This window comes from Pelophylax lessonae (genome assembly GCF_965119305.1).
Source record: "Pelophylax lessonae genome assembly, chromosome: 13".
Lineage (NCBI taxonomy): Eukaryota > Metazoa > Chordata > Amphibia > Anura > Ranidae > Pelophylax > Pelophylax lessonae.
This window is the reverse complement of record NC_138780.1, coordinates 210,254,172-210,269,593: the sequence shown is the minus strand read 5'-3', so window position 1 is coordinate 210,269,593 and position 15,422 is coordinate 210,254,172. Positions and strand designations below refer to the sequence as shown.

The following is a 15,422-nucleotide window of genomic DNA, read 5'->3' as shown; positions in this document are numbered from 1 at the left end:
GGGAATGTTCTGGGAGTTCTTCCTGATTCCAGGGAGAGTTCTGGGAGTTCCTCCTGATTCCAGGGAATGTTCAAGGAGTTCTTCCTGATTCCAGGGAGTGTTCTGGGAGTTCTTCCTGATTCCAGGGAGTGTTCTGGGAGTTCTTCCTGATTCCAGGGAGAGTTCTGGGAGTTCTTCCTGATTCCAGGGAGTGTTCTGGGAGTTCCTCCTGATTCCAGGGAGAGTTCTGGGAGTTCTTCCTGATTCCAGGGAATGTTCTGGGAGTTCTTCCTGATTCCAGGGAGAGTTCTGGGAGATCTTCCTGATTCCAGGGAGTGTTCTGGGAGTTCTTCCTGATTCCAGGGAGTGTTTTGGGAGTTCCTCCTGATTCCAGGGAGTGTTCTGGGAGTTCCTCTTGATTCCAGGGAATGTTCTGGGAGTTCTTCCTGATTCCAGGGAGAGTTCTGGGAGATCTTCCTGATTCCAGGGAGTGTTCTGGGAGTTCTTCCTGATTCCAGGGAGTGTTTTGGGAGTTCCTCCTGGTTCCAGGGAGAGTTCTGGGAGTTCTTCCTGGTTCCAGGGAGAGTTCTGGGAGATCTTCCTGATTCCAGGGAATGTTCTGGGAGTTCCTCCTGATTCCAGGGAATGTTCTGGGAGTTCTTCCTGATTCCAGGGAGAGTTCTGGGAGATCTTCCTGATTCCAGGGAATGTTCTGGGAGTTCCTCCTGATTCCAGGGAATGTTCTGGGAGTTCTTCCTGATTCCAGGGAGAGTTCTGGGAGATCTTACTGATTCCAGGGAGAGTTCTGGGAGTTCTTCCTGATTCCAGGGAGTGTTTTGGGAGTTCCTCCTGATTCCAGGGAGTGTTCTGGGAGATCTTCCTGATTCCAGGGAGTGTTCTGGGAGATCTTCCTGATTCCAGGGAGCGTTCTGGGAGTTCTTCCTGATTCCAGGGAGAGTTCTGGGAGATCTTCCTGATTCCAGGGAGTGTTCTGGGAGTTCCTCCTGATTCCAGGGAGCGTTCTGGGAGTTCTTCCTGATTCCAGGGAGAGTTCTGGGAGTTCCTCCTGATTCCAGGGAGTGTTCTGGGAGTTCTTCCTGATTCCAGGGAGTGTTCTGGGAGTTCTTCCTGATTCCAGGGAGTGTTCTGGGAGTTCTTCCTGATTCCAGGGAGAGTTCTGGGAGTTCTTCCTGATTCCAGGGAGTGTTCTGGGAGTTCCTCCTGATTCCAGGGAGAGTTCTGGGAGTTCTTCCTGATTCCAGGGAATGTTCTGGGAGTTCTTCCTGATTCCAGGGAGAGTTCTGGGAGATCTTCCTGATTCCAGGGAGTGTTCTGGGAGTTCTTCCTGATTCCAGGGAGTGTTTTGGGAGTTCCTCCTGATTCCAGGGAGTGTTCTGGGAGTTCCTCTTGATTCCAGGGAATGTTCTGGGAGTTCTTCCTGATTCCAGGGAGAGTTCTGGGAGATCTTCCTGATTCCAGGGAGTGTTCTGGGAGTTCTTCCTGATTCCAGGGAGTGTTTTGGGAGTTCCTCCTGGTTCCAGGGAGAGTTCTGGGAGTTCTTCCTGGTTCCAGGGAGAGTTCTGGGAGATCTTCCTGATTCCAGGGAATGTTCTGGGAGTTCCTCCTGATTCCAGGGAATGTTCTGGGAGTTCTTCCTGATTCCAGGGAGAGTTCTGGGAGATCTTCCTGATTCCAGGGAATGTTCTGGGAGTTCCTCCTGATTCCAGGGAATGTTCTGGGAGTTCTTCCTGATTCCAGGGAGAGTTCTGGGAGATCTTACTGATTCCAGGGAGAGTTCTGGGAGTTCTTCCTGATTCCAGGGAGTGTTTTGGGAGTTCCTCCTGATTCCAGGGAGTGTTCTGGGAGATCTTCCTGATTCCAGGGAGTGTTCTGGGAGATCTTCCTGATTCCAGGGAGCGTTCTGGGAGTTCTTCCTGATTCCAGGGAGAGTTCTGGGAGATCTTCCTGATTCCAGGGAGTGTTCTGGGAGTTCCTCCTGATTCCAGGGAGCGTTCTGGGAGTTCTTCCTGATTCCAGGGAGAGTTCTGGGAGTTCCTCCTGATTCCAGGGAGTGTTCTGGGAGTTCTTCCTGATTCCAGGGAGTGTTCTGGGAGATCTTCCTGATTCCAGGGAGTGTTCTGGGAGTTCCTCCTGATTCCAGGGAGTGTTCTGGGAGTTCTTCCTGATTCCAGGGAGAGTTCTGGCAGTTCTTCCTGATTCCAGGGAGAGTTCTGGGAGTTCTTCCTGATTCCAGGAAATGTTCTCGGAGATCTTCCTGATTCCAGGGAGTGTTCTGGGAGTTCCTCCTGATTCCAGGGAGTGTTCTGGGAGTTCTTCCTGATTCCAGGGAGTGTTCTGGGAGTTCTTCCTGATTCCAGGGAGAGTTCTGGGAGTTCTTCCTGATTCCAGGGAATGTTCTGGGAGTTCTTCCTGATTCCAGGGAGTGTTCTGGGAGATCTTCCTGATTCCAGGGAATGTTCTGGGAGTTCCTCCTGATTCCAGGGAGTGTTCTGGGAGTTCCTCCTGATTCCAGGGAGTGTTCTGGGAGATCTTCCTGATTCCAGGGAGTGTTCTGGGAGATCTTCCTGATTCCAGGGAGAGTTCTGGGAGATCTTCCTGATTCCAGGGAGAGTTCTGGGAGATCTTCCTGATTCCAGGGAGAGTTCTGGGAGATCTTCCTGATTCCAGGGAGTGTTCTGGGAGTTCTTCCTGATTCCAGGGAGAGTTCTGGGAGATCTTCCTGATTCCAGGGAGAGTTCTGGGAGATCTTCCTGATTCCAGGGAATGTTCTGGGAGTTCTTCCTGATTCCAGGGAGTGTTCTGGGAGTTCTTCCTGATTCCAGGGAGTGTTCTGGGAGTTCTTCCTGATTCCAGGGAATGTTCTGGGAGTTCTTCCTGATTCCAGGGAGTGTTCTGGGAGTTCTTCCTGATTCCAGGGAATGTTCTGGGAGTTCTTCCTGATTCCAGGGAGTGTTCTGGGAGATCTTCCTGATTCCAGGGAGTGTTCTGGGAGTTCTTCCTGATTCCAGGGAGAGTTCTGGGAGATCTTCCTGATTCCAGGGAGTGTTCTGGGAGTTCTTCCTGATTCCAGGGAGAGTTCTGGGAGATCTTCCTGATTCCAGGGAGTGTTCTGGGAGTTCCTCCTGATTCCGGGGAGAGTTCTGGGAGTTCCTCCTGATTCCAGGGAATGTTCTGGGAGATCTTCCTGATTCCAGGGAAAGTTCTGGGAGTTCTTCCTGATTCCAGGGAGAGTTCTGGGAGTTCCTCCTGATTCCAGGGAGTGTTCTGGGAGTTCTTCCTGATTCCAGGGAGTGTTCTGGGAGTTCTTCCTGATTCCAGGGAGAGTTCTGGGAGTTCTTCCTGATTCCAGGGAGAGTTCTGGGAGTTCCTCCTGATTCCAGGGAGTGTTCTGGGAGTTCTTCCTGATTCCAGGGAGTGTTCTGGGAGTTCTTCCTGATTCCAGGGAGAGTTCTGGGAGTTCTTCCTGATTCCAGGGAGAGTTCTGGGAGATCTTCCTGATTCCAGGGAGTGTTCTGGGAGATCTTCCTGATTCCAGGGAGAGTTCTGGGAGATCTTCCTGATTCCAGGGAGAGTTCTGGGAGATCTTCCTGATTCCAGGGAGTGTTCTGGGAGTTCTTCCTGATTCCAGGGAGAGTTCTGGGAGATCTTCCTGATTCCAGGGAGAGTTCTGGGAGATCTTCCTGATTCCAGGGAGAGTTCTGGGAGATCTTCCTGATTCCAGGGAGAGTTCTGGGTGTTCTTCCTGATTCCAGGGAGTGTTCTGGGAGTTCCTCCTGATTCCAGGGAGAGTTCTGGGAGTTCTTCCTGATTCCAGGGAATGTTCTGGGAGTTCTTCCTGATTCCAGGGAGAGTTCTGGGAGATCTTCCTGATTCCAGGGAGTGTTCTGGGAGTTCTTCCTGATTCCAGGGAGTGTTTTGGGAGTTCCTCCTGATTCCAGGGAGTGTTCTGGGAGTTCCTCCTGATTCCAGGGAATGTTCTGGGAGTTCTTCCTGATTCCAGGGAGAGTTCTGGGAGATCTTCCTGATTCCAGGGAGTGTTCTGGGAGTTCTTCCTGATTCCAGGGAGTGTTTTGGGAGTTCCTCCTGGTTCCAGGGAGAGTTCTGGGAGTTCTTCCTGGTTCCAGGGAGAGTTCTGGGAGATCTTCCTGATTCCAGGGAGAGTTCTGGGAGTTCTTCCTGATTCCAGGGAGAGTTCTGGGAGTTCTTCCTGATTCCAGGGAATGTTCGGGGAGTTCTTCCTGATTCCAGGGAGAGTTCTGGGAGATCTTCCTGATTCCGGCCTCCTGGGAGTGATGACAAACCGCTCCCAGGATGCAATGCAAAGGCGGAAGTGATGTCGGTGACCGTGGCCACAGAGGGGGGGGGGAGGAGGAAGTACAATCAAAAATGCCCTGAAAATAAGGTAAGGGACCCCGAAAAAAAGTGGAAACGCCCAATTGTTGATCAGCATAGCGAGTTCTCCAGGAATCACTAAATTTGCAAAATAGGCCGGAACTCCACTTTAATATGTGTCCTGGTTTAAAGGGATGGGGTGGCAACCCTAGGTATCCCCCACGCCATAGACGACGTATCGCCCTACGCCACAGAGGGGAGGGCACTGCCTCAAACTGAAATACTGTTTCCTGTGGGGTGTTATCTGACCAGGTAAGCCCTAAAGCGCACCCAGGGTATACTCCTTCAATGGGGGGTGGGGGGGGTGCAGATTGGTGATTACCATACTGTGTGTGTCTGTGGGGAGGGGGGGTGACTTTTGATGGGATAGTATACCTGAAGGAAGTGGGGGAGGGGTGTATTAGGGTTATTTTTATTTAGCTTTGCCTCCTGTTGTCACCTTGTTCTGGAACAGGAAGTGGGGGCTGTCCCCAAATTGGAGACACCGGCGGCTGCAGGAACTTGTCAGCTTTTCTCTTATATTCAGTTTCTTCTTTTTAATTGAAATGTGAATTGTAAACCCAATCTTGTAGAAATGTGAGGTGTTCTCTGTTCTCTATACAGCGCCCTCTGCTGGGAAAGAGAAACAAAAAGGTAACTCCATCATCTTCATCATCCCCATCATCATCCTCAGGGGGATCGATTCTTCTTGTGTGCAGCTCTAACAGAATGGCCTCCATATTGCATGAGTCCTGAGAGTGGTTTTGGTTTTTTTGGATAAATATTTTCTTGCTGCTTCTTTGTCTAAAAAAAAAAAATAACTTTTGTGCTTTTAGAATGTTTGGTTTTTGGACTTCCATACTAAAAAAGGGTCTCCTACTTCTTAAAGCCCAAATATCCATTTTCTGCAGTCCTCCCCGCTGTCCCCGCCGGCTCCCCGCTCCATCACCAATAGTCCTTATCTGGGTTGTATGACGCCCGGTGTCATTTATCCCTTTTCCATAGAGCCTCATTACATGGGGCCATCCGCATTCACAATACTTTATTAATCCCAACAGGGAAAATATTAAATTACACTCAAAATGAAGATAAAATAAAAATCCCATTAGAACTTCGCACAGAAGAAATCGCAGCAATGAAACGAGCGGCAGAAAATATCTGGCTACAAAAAATGCAAATATTACACTGAAGAATTAATGACCCCCGGCGCTGGCGTCATATAAATAAGACAATAATCTGGTCATGGGTCCAGGAAAATAGCGCCTAAGAGGAGAGACCTCTGACATCTATGGAGGGGATGTAAGATCCCGGCATGTGGAGATAGGATAAGATGCTGCGGGAGAGGGATGATTTGCTGCTGGGGAGGGATGTACTGCAGGGGAAGGGATGATATGCTGCGGGGGAGGGATGTACTGCAGGGGAAGGGATGATATGCTGCGGGGGAGGGATGTACTGCAGGGGAAGGGATGATATGCTGCGGGGGAGGGATGTACTGCAGGGGAAGGGATGATATGCTTCGGGGGAGGGATGTACTGCATTGGGAGAGATTATATGCTGCAGGGGAGGGATGTACTACAGGGGGAGGGATAGAATGCTGTGGGGGAGGGATAGAATGCTGTGGGGGAGGGATAGAATGCTGCGGGGAAGGATGATATGCTGCGGGGAAGGATGTATTGCAGGGGGAGGAATAGAATGCTGCGGGGGAGGGATAGAATGCTGCGGGGGAGGGATAGAATGCTGCGGGGAAGGATGTATTGCAGGGGGAGGAATAGAATGCTGCGGGGGAGGGATAGAATGCTGCGGGGGAGGGATAGAATGCTGCGGGGAAGGATGATATGCTGCGGGAAAGGATGTATTGCAGGGGGAGGGATAGAATGCTGCGGGGGAGGGATAGAATGCTGCGGGGGAGGGATAGAATGCTGCGGGGAAGGATGTATTGCAGGGGGAGGAATAGAATGCTGCGGGGGAGGGATAGAATGCTGCTGGGGAGGGATAGAATGCTGCGGGGGAGGGATAGAATGCTGCGGGGAAGGGAGGTACTGCAGGGGGAGGGATGATTTGCTGCGGGGAGGGATATACTGCAGGGGAAGGGATAATATGCTGGGGGGAGGGATATACTGCAGGGGGAGGGATAGAATGCTGTGGGGGAAGGATGATATGCTGTGGGGGAGGGATAGAATGCTGCGGGGGAGGGATAGAATGCTGCGGGGGAGGGATATACTGCAGGGGGAGGGATAGAATGCTGTGGGGGAAGGATGATATGCTGTGGGGGAGGGATAGAATGCTGCGGGGGAGGGATAGAATGCTGTGGGGGAGGGATAGAATGCTGCGGGGGAGGGATAGAATGCTGCGGGGGAAGGATGATATGCTGCAGGGGAGGGATAGAATGCTGCGGGGGTGGGATAGAATGCTGCAGGGGTGGGATAGAATGCTGCGGGGAAGGGAGGTACTGCAGGGGGAGGGATGATTTGCTGTGGGGGAGGGATGTACTGCAGGGGAAGGGATAATATGCTGGGGGGGAGGGATATACTGCAGGGGGAGGGATAGAATGCTGCGGGGGAGGGATAGAATGCTGCGGGGGAGGGATAGAATGCTGCGGGGGAAGGATGATATGCTGCGGTGGAGGGATGTACTGCAGGGGGAGGGATAGAATGCTGCGGGGGAGGGATAGAATGCGGCGGGGGAAGGATGATATGCTGCGGGGGAGGGATAGAATGCTGCGGAGGAGGGATGATATGCTGCGAGGGAGGGAAAGAATGCTGCGGGGGAGGGAAAGAATGCTGCGGGGGAGGGAAAGAATGCTGCGGGGGAAGGATGATATGCTGCGGGGGAAGGATGTACTGCAGGGGAGGGAGCGGGAGGAGGATTTGAGGTGGACTTGGGCTGTAATAAGTATTTGTTCCCTATAAGAGTCTGTCCTCCCAGAGCTGAGATTTCCATGGTGGGGGGTCATGGAGACTTCACCGGGAAATGCCGGCGGTCTCCGTATTCTGATTGCTGATCCATCTGCCCTGCATAGCAGCCAAGAAACCAAGGATTGGAGGCTTCATAAATCCTCTTTATTTTTATTATTGGTAAATTTTTTGTATTTGTGATTCCAGCTGACCGCATGCTTGTCTTGCTGAAAACAGACGCAGCATTTGATGGATTTGTTTGATTCTACAGCTCGGACATTGGTCCAGGGACTACCAATGAGGACCGTCGTAAACAGTGAGACCATCTTGCCAAAGAAACCTTCTGGCTCTCTCCCTTCTCCATCGGGGACCCGGAAAGACATCGTTCCGCTAGCATCCAAAAGGTAAGTGGCCAAGGCTGGAGATCCCGATCCTCGGCCACTCATCGTTCGTCTCCTCCGAGGCTGCAGCTTCCTGTGCAGTCCTCACCCCAAACTCATTCTATTTCTTTGGTTGGGACTGTGATGGCAAGCCATCCAGATACTGCTGTGTAAGGGCTCGTTCAGCATAGCGGCTGGGGGGTGGGGGCAGTAGAGCTACACGGTTGAGCCATGTTATTACCACCTCTTAAGTGCTCCATCCTTATGTGGAAAGGCAGTGGGGGGTGTCACATGCTACGGCTGTGATGCTTTGCTTTAATTCAGGTATTTTGTTCCCCGTCACCTTTGGTGGGCACTATTGTCTGCTGAACGTGGACCCTACGGCAAGCACTCAGTGCATGAGGTTGTAGTGCAGCATTTAGGGGCTTAAAAGGCTCTTCTGACTTCCTCATGGGCAGGGCTATTGGGTGGAGGAGCCTATTATGGTCTAAAATAGTTTTTCTCTGTCGCTCATTGACAGACGCAGTCCTCTTTGATTAATATCAAATTGGGTTATACTGCCCTCTACAGGAGTAGGACACTAGGCAGAAGAAAACGTTCTGGCCACACCCTAGGGGCAGTCCCAGAGGGTATATCCTCTCACTTCCTGCTACAGGATGTCAGTTTTTTTCTGTCTAGTCAGGAGTAAGGACCTAAGTTCCTTGCTGGGATCTTTGGTCCTGGCAGGATTTTTTAGATAAATCCTTTTTTAGTTAGCTTTTTTCTCCAGTTTCCTGTGAGATCTTCAAGCAAAGATGCCGGATCTGGGCGACAGGCTGGATGTTGAGATCCAGTGGTCACCCCAGCCGGCTTACAAGCGCGTGCAGGCCCTAGCTCCGCGCTGGGTCAGCCCGCGACGTAGTCCCGCTGGACGGGGACTGGCCCTGCGAGTTAAACATCTCGCCAGGACGCCTACGACCAGTCGGAAACTGAGTCATGGCGTCTGCATTGGTCGACAGCCCCCCCACTTCGGTGGAGAGGGGTTCTGTTAGGAGTGGGTGCCCGTCGGTTCCGGTATGGTGAGTAGATGTTCCCCCTCCCCCCCTGTCGGGTTTTTGGGATGGATACGGGCCCCTCTGTGGATGGTCGGACCCTTTGATCTTAAGGTTCCCCCAATATCCTATGACATGTTTCACAGATCTCCCTCTTGATAGTGTGATTTGGTGAATAGGAGATATACTCCAGGAGGCTTGGTTTGGGAACTGACTATCTAATAGTCACTATAAAGAACTGGCGATGTAAGAGGCCATGACTGAGGTCAAGGATGGAGACAGGGGCTGGCGTTACTAGTAGTCATGTAAAAGGGGTGATATAATACAATGCACCTACCCAATGCATAGTGATGTAGCACAGGGACTACCGCCATCCTCCCGCAGGTTGCACGGCATAAGCCGCTGCTATCCTCTCGCAGGCCGCACTATTCAGGCCGCCGCCATTCGCCCGCAGGCTGCATAAGATCCACAGGCCGCCGCCTTCCTGCCGCAGGCCGCACGGATCCCGCAGGCCCACAGGCCGCATGATTTAGCCGCCATTGTTGTCCACAGGCCGTCCGCAGGTCGCGCAGGCCGCCATTTTGGTGTAGCCTGGTGTCTCCTGCATGGGGGCGGCCATGTTTGATGTGCCCAGCTACCTCGAGGAGTAGCAGTGGGTGCGCCAGAAGGCGTGTAAAGGGGCGGAGCTGCCTCCTTTACCCGGGAAAACTATTCACAGGACTTCCTGGTCTGCATAGGACAGCGCTGAGAGCAGTTTGGTAGAAGCTTCTCTGCATCAGGTGGTGAGCCCTTGGGCTCTCTCTCTCTCTGTGGGGGTCCAAAGCAGGTACGCTGAGGGGCGCTATTGCGCGGGGGGATTACACATAAAAAAAAAAAAAAGAGAAACATTTTTTCTTTTGCAAATTTTTGTTTGCTGGCAAGGGTTCCTGGATTAGTCATGGACCCTGCCACACATGTATCCCCACCTGATCCCCTCGAGGTGGCCGCAGGACCCTCCAGTTCCCCACTTACAATTGATGCATTGTCAGCGGTTTTGGAGTCTTTTGTATCCCGGGTGGAGGTGGCCTGTCAGGAACGGGGCGCAAAGAAGCGACCCCCGCCTACCCCTATTTCATCTGACACTTCAGATACGGATTCTGAGCTTGTCACTGCAGCTGCAGGTCCCTCATCTGGGGCTTGTGTCTCGGGTACGGTCTCCTCAGACAGTGAGGAGGACGTTTCGGCATCCGCCATAGCACAAGAAGAAGCGTTGGTGGACGCACTAGTTGTGTCTGTCCGGGAAACCTTAAGACTTGAGGTTCCCCCGGCAGAAGTAGCTGATACTGAATTTCCTTTTGGTACTAATAAACCTACCAAAATGGCGAGGGTGTTTCCCTTGCCCAAATGTTTTGGTAATATAATTAAAGAGGAATGGGGTCGTCCAAAACGAACCCCTGGTATTTCCAAACGCATTATTAGGCGTTATTCGTTTGAGGAATCCCTCCTCAAAAAATGGACAGTACCACCATTGGTGGATTCACCGATTTCCAGATTAAATAAAGCTACTGTTATCCCATTGGAGGATGCTCCGTCCTTTAGGGATCCGGTGTCTCGCTCCATCTTTTCCCTGATTGGGTCAGCTTTTAGGCCAGTGATGGCAATTGGTTTGGTTTCACAAACATTGACAGAATGGACCAAGTTGTTACGCCGGGACTTAGAGGGGAGAAGCATCCCCCCGACAGTATCAGACCTGCTGGAGCAGATGATACAAGGGCTACAGTTTGTCTGTGACGCCGCTCTGGACGCCACTCCATTGTTGGGGCGGGCATCGATTTCAGCAGTGGTCCTCAGGCGTGTGCTGTGGTTAAAGTGCTGGTCGGCGGATCAAGGTTCCAAAAAAGCTTTGGCTAATCTCCCCTTTCAGGGGAATCGCCTATTTGGGGCCACCTTGGATGAGATTATCAAGGATCTCACTGGGGGCAAGAGCACTTTTTTGCCACAGAATACTAAGGGTAAAGGACCTCGTCAGAGACAGGGGCCTTCCTTTTCCGCTCATAAAAAGTTTTTTCGCTCCGCTGGGGCGGGCGATAAGGCAAAGCCCCTCCAGGAGGATTCAAGGGGCGCTGGTCGGGTAAACAAAAGTCTGGCTCTTCCAGAGCTGAAGATAAGACTACTAAAGCCTGAAGGTGCGCCCCCACCCATAGCTGGGGTGGGGGGACGTCTTCACCGGTTTCCGGATCCATGGCTTTCCAGAATCCCGGACAAGTGGGTTTGCGAAGTCATACGGTCAGGATACAAGATCGAGTTTCGATTACTTCCACCGGTGCGATTCTTCCCTTCCAATATCCAACTATCCCCGGATCGCTTAGAAGCTTTGCGGGGGGCAGTAACGGATTTAATGCAACAAGGAGTGGTGGTCCACGTTCCTTGGACAGAGCGTTTTCAGGGGTTCTATTCAAACCTATTCACAATACCCAGAAAAGAGGGCAAGGTGCGTCCAATTCTGGACTTAAGAGCACTCAATCATTTTGTCCGGGTACAAAAATTCAAAATGGAGTCCATTCGCACAGTAGCGGCCTCCCTGCATCAGGGAGATTTTCTGGCGTCCATAGACATCAAGGATGCCTATCTCCACCTTCCCATTTACGCAGGACATCAGCGTTTCCTGCGTTTTTCCGTAGAAGAGAACCATTATCAGTTTGCGGCGTTACCCTTTGGTCTCGCCTCGGCTCCCCGGGTCTTCACAAAGGTGTTGGCCCCAGTTTTGGCGCTGTTGCGACAGCGAGGCATATCGATTCTAGGTTACCTAGACGATCTTCTGCTCCGTGCGGAGTCTCCGCAGACTCTGTTGCTAAACTTGGAGATCACCATGATCTCTTTGCAAGAGTTCGGGTGGCTGGTGAACCTGCAGAAGTCATCTCTGGTTCCCACCAGGAGGCTGGAATATCTGGGTCTAATTTTAGACACATACAGGGCAAAAGTGTTTCTCCCTGCGGAGAAACTCCAGAAGATTCAATCAACGATTCAGTTGTTACTATCCGACAACTGGTCTTCCCTTCGGACTTGCATGAGGGTCCTGGGTCTGATGGTGGCTTCCTTCGAGGCAGTACCATTTGCCCAGTCCCATACCCGAATCCTTCAAAAAGAGATTCTTCTCAAATGGAACCGGAATCCAGATTCCCTGGACAATCGGATCCGGCTGAGCGAGCGGACCAGGGAGTCTCTGGTCTGGTGGCTTCGGTCTCCGAAGCTCAGCCAGGAGAAGTGATTTCTTCCAATATACTGGACGATTGTCACCACGGATGCCAGTCTATCCGGGTGGGGAGGAATTCTCGGCAAATTATCTGCTCAGGGGCTTTGGTCCCTGGAAGAGTCCAGGTTACCGATAAATGTATTGGAACTGAGAGCGATCAGACTTTGTCTGATTCATTGGACCGAGCAGCTCCGGGGCAGCCCGGTGCCGATCCAGTCGGACAATGCCGCAGCAGTGGCTTACGTCAATCACCAGGGGGGCACCAAGAGTGTCCTGGCGGCCATAGAAGTGGCCAGCATTCTTCGTTGGGCGGAACGGATTGTTCCAGCTCTCTCTGCGGTATTCATTCCGGGGGTGGAGAATTGGCAGGCAGATTATCTCAGCCGTCAGATTCTGGATCAAGGGGAATGGTCTCTTCATCCAGAGGTATTCCACCAACTGTGCCTTCGTTGGGGCACCCCGAATGTGGATCTGTTGGCATCTCGGCTCAACAGGAAAGTGCAGAGGTTTGTGGCTCGCTCCCGCGATCCTCTAGCAGATGCCGCAGACGTGCTGATCGCCCCGTGGGGGCAGTATCAGCTACTGTATGCCAGTTATCCTGGTAGCTCCGGACTGGCCTCGTCGGGCCTGGTACGCCGACCTGGTCAGGCTGGTCGCAGACGTTCCTTGGCGACTTCCTCTCAGGGAGGATCTGCTGTCGCAGGGACCGATCTTCCATCCTGCTTTACGATCGCTGGCTTTAACGGCCTGGCTATTGAGACCCAGGTGCTGAAGGACAAGGGGTTGTCAACTTCAGTGATTCCTACTCTAATTAAAGCAAGGAAAGCGACTTCCAGAAAAGTCTATCATCACACATGGAAGTCTTATATCGCGTGGTGTGAAGCCCTTGGGTTCCCTCCACGTTCGTACTCGGTGGCCCGAATATTGGCTTTTTTGCAAAAGGGGGTTGAGCAGAAACTGGCCTTGAGCACTATCAAGGGTCAGCTTTCAGCATTAGCAATCTTCTTTCAGAAGCCTCTGGCTACCCATTCCTTGATGCGGAGTTTCATCCAGGGAGTGCGACACCTGGCTCCACCAGTGCGCGCACCCTTACCGCCCTGGGATCTTAATTTGGTGCTGTCGGTTCTTCAGAAACCTCCCTTTGAAAATATCAGGGAGATTCCCTTGCTTACTTTATCCCAGAAGGTGGCCTTCTTGGTGGCCATTACTTCTGCACGCAGGGTGTCAGAACTGGCCGCATTATCCTGTCGTTCCCCATATCTGGTGGTTTCATAGGGATAAGGTTGTTCTTCGTCCGAATCCATCCTTCCTTCCTAAGGTGGTTTCAGAGTTTCATTTGAAGGAGGACATTGTATTGCCTTCCCTGTGTCCTAAGCCCAGTCATCCTCGAGAATTTGCGTTGCATTCCTTGGATGTAGTTCGGGCGATCAGGGTATACTTGAATACTACGGATTCATTTCGTAAGACGCATTCACTTTTTGTGATCACGTATGGCCCTAAGAAGGGGTTGCCTGTTTCTGCCGCGACCATCTCTAGATGGATCAGACAGACGGTGGTATAGGCTTATTCTATTTAAGGGTCGGGATCCCCAGTTCCCTGTTAAGGCGCACTCTACTCGGGCGCTTAGTGCTTCCTGGGCCTTCCGCCATCAGGCGTCAGTGGTTCAGGTTTTCAAGGCGACTACTTGGTCGTCGGTTCATACCTTTACAAAATTGTATAAGGTTGATGTGCTGGCATCGGCGGATGCCTCTTTTGGCCGCAAGGTTCCTGCAGGCCGCTGTTTGAGGAGACTGTTGGTCTACCTCGAGGGTTTGTTGGGTTTTTCACTTAGGTCTCATCTTTTTGCTCGATGAGTCCCTTGATGCTTCTGGTTGGCTCCGGTTGGGCCTTCTGGATTTTGTTTTCTGTTATCCCACCCCTCATTTGTGGCACTGCTTTGGGACGTCCCAATTTGATATTAATCAAAGAGGACTACGTCTGTCAATGAGCGACAGAGAAAAATGGATTTTTGTAAGAACTTACCGTAAAATCCTTTTCTCTTAGCTCATTGACAGACGCAGTACCCGCCCCTCTATTTTTGAGTTGGGTTGGGTTAAATTCTCTGACACTGCTTTGTGACATAACTGACATCCTGTAGCAGGGAGAGAGAGGATATACCCTCTGGGACTGCCCCTAGGGTGTGGCCAGAACGTTTTCTTCTGCCTAGTGTCCTACTCCTGTAGAGGGCAGTATAACCCAATTTGATATTAATCAAAGAGGACTGTGTCTGTCAATGAGCTAAGAGAAAAGGATTTTACGGTAAGTTCTTACAAAAATCAATTTTTTCTCTTTCGTTCATCGATGGACACAGCACTTCATAAATCATAACTAGTGGGTTATATTGCCTCCTCCAAGAGTAGGACTAGACAGAACACCTGGCTACGCCCATGGGCCGTCCTCAGCTGGTATATAACCCCCCTCTCTGCTCTTGGTAATCAGTTTTAATCTGTCTAGTCAGGAGGCTCCCGGCTGGGATCTCTGGTCCTAGCAATTTTCTCCTTTCTTACATCTTTTTTGTTTTTTTTCTCTTGGGAGATCTACCATAAGCTGCTAGGCTGGATGACGGGATGGATAATCTAGATCCAGTGGTCCACCCAGCCAGTGAGCACGTGCAGACCATAGTGCTAGGTCGGGCGCGACATAACCTCATGGACAGAGGCTGGTCCGCAAGTTAAATGCCTTGCAGAGTCGCAGCAGTCCCTTGGCCGACAGCTCGCCCACTTCGGTGGAGAGGAGTTCTGTCTGGAGCTTTACCCGCATCATGGAAGGGTAAGTACAGCCCCCCCTCTCCCCTTTTGGGGTGGACACAGGTAACCTCGAGGGACGGTCGGACCCCTCCTCCCATTCTTAAATCCCTCACTGAGCTGGGCTTCCCCCACTCTCTTTCCCCCCTGTCTGGATCTAGAGTCTGGTGGGGGTCCCAGGGCAGAGAATGCAGTAGAGACCCCTGGGGTTTCCCCCGCTATCCCCACTCTGTAAGGGTCCTGGGATAGTGTGTGTCCCGCGGCTCCCGCCCTGGTAGTCTGGAGGGGACAAAGTGTAGGAGACCCCTAGGTGCATGCCCTGCTGTTTGCAGTGTGAGTATAGTGCAGGGGGGTCCCAGTGCAGAGACCGGTGCAGAGTGCACAGCAGAGTCTCCCCTAAAAGTGTGTCCTACCTTCGGGGGGGGCGTCTCCTTGCAGAGGGTGCAGGAAAGATCCTGGCAGCATGCTTCAGTGTTTGTAGCTGATGGTGGCCATTTTCTCTTAGTCTGGCTGGTCTCCGGTTGGCGGCTATGTTTGTGTAGCCGAGCCATTTTCCCTTCGTTTGGGAGATGCTGGAGACAACTGAAGCCTCGTGGGGATGCCAAAGCTCCTCTTCCTCCTTAGTTTCCTCTTCCTGTGCCCGGGACATATGAACCGGGATTGTGTCCATGATGGTGCTGGGTTTGAATTCTCAACGCTCTTCTGAACGGTAGAGTAGGACTTTGGGGGTA

General features: G+C 52.0%; 1 protein-coding gene across 8 annotated transcripts in view; it reads left to right on the top strand.

Moving 5' to 3' along the window:
* Nucleotides 1-15,422, top strand: part of EML1 (EMAP like 1) — a 354,659-nt gene that overhangs the window by 196,719 nt on the left and 142,518 nt on the right. For 5 of the 8 annotated variants that reach the window (XM_082275525.1, XM_082275527.1, XM_082275526.1 and 2 more), the window contains exons 3-4: nt 4,996-5,025; nt 7,537-7,669. In XM_082275525.1, the coding sequence (XP_082131651.1) occupies nt 4,996-5,025; nt 7,537-7,669 (163 nt within the window). The remainder of the gene's footprint in view (nt 1-4,995; nt 5,026-7,536; nt 7,670-15,422) is intronic. The other 3 variants (XM_082275529.1, XM_082275528.1, XM_082275524.1) reach the window with 1 other exon arrangement.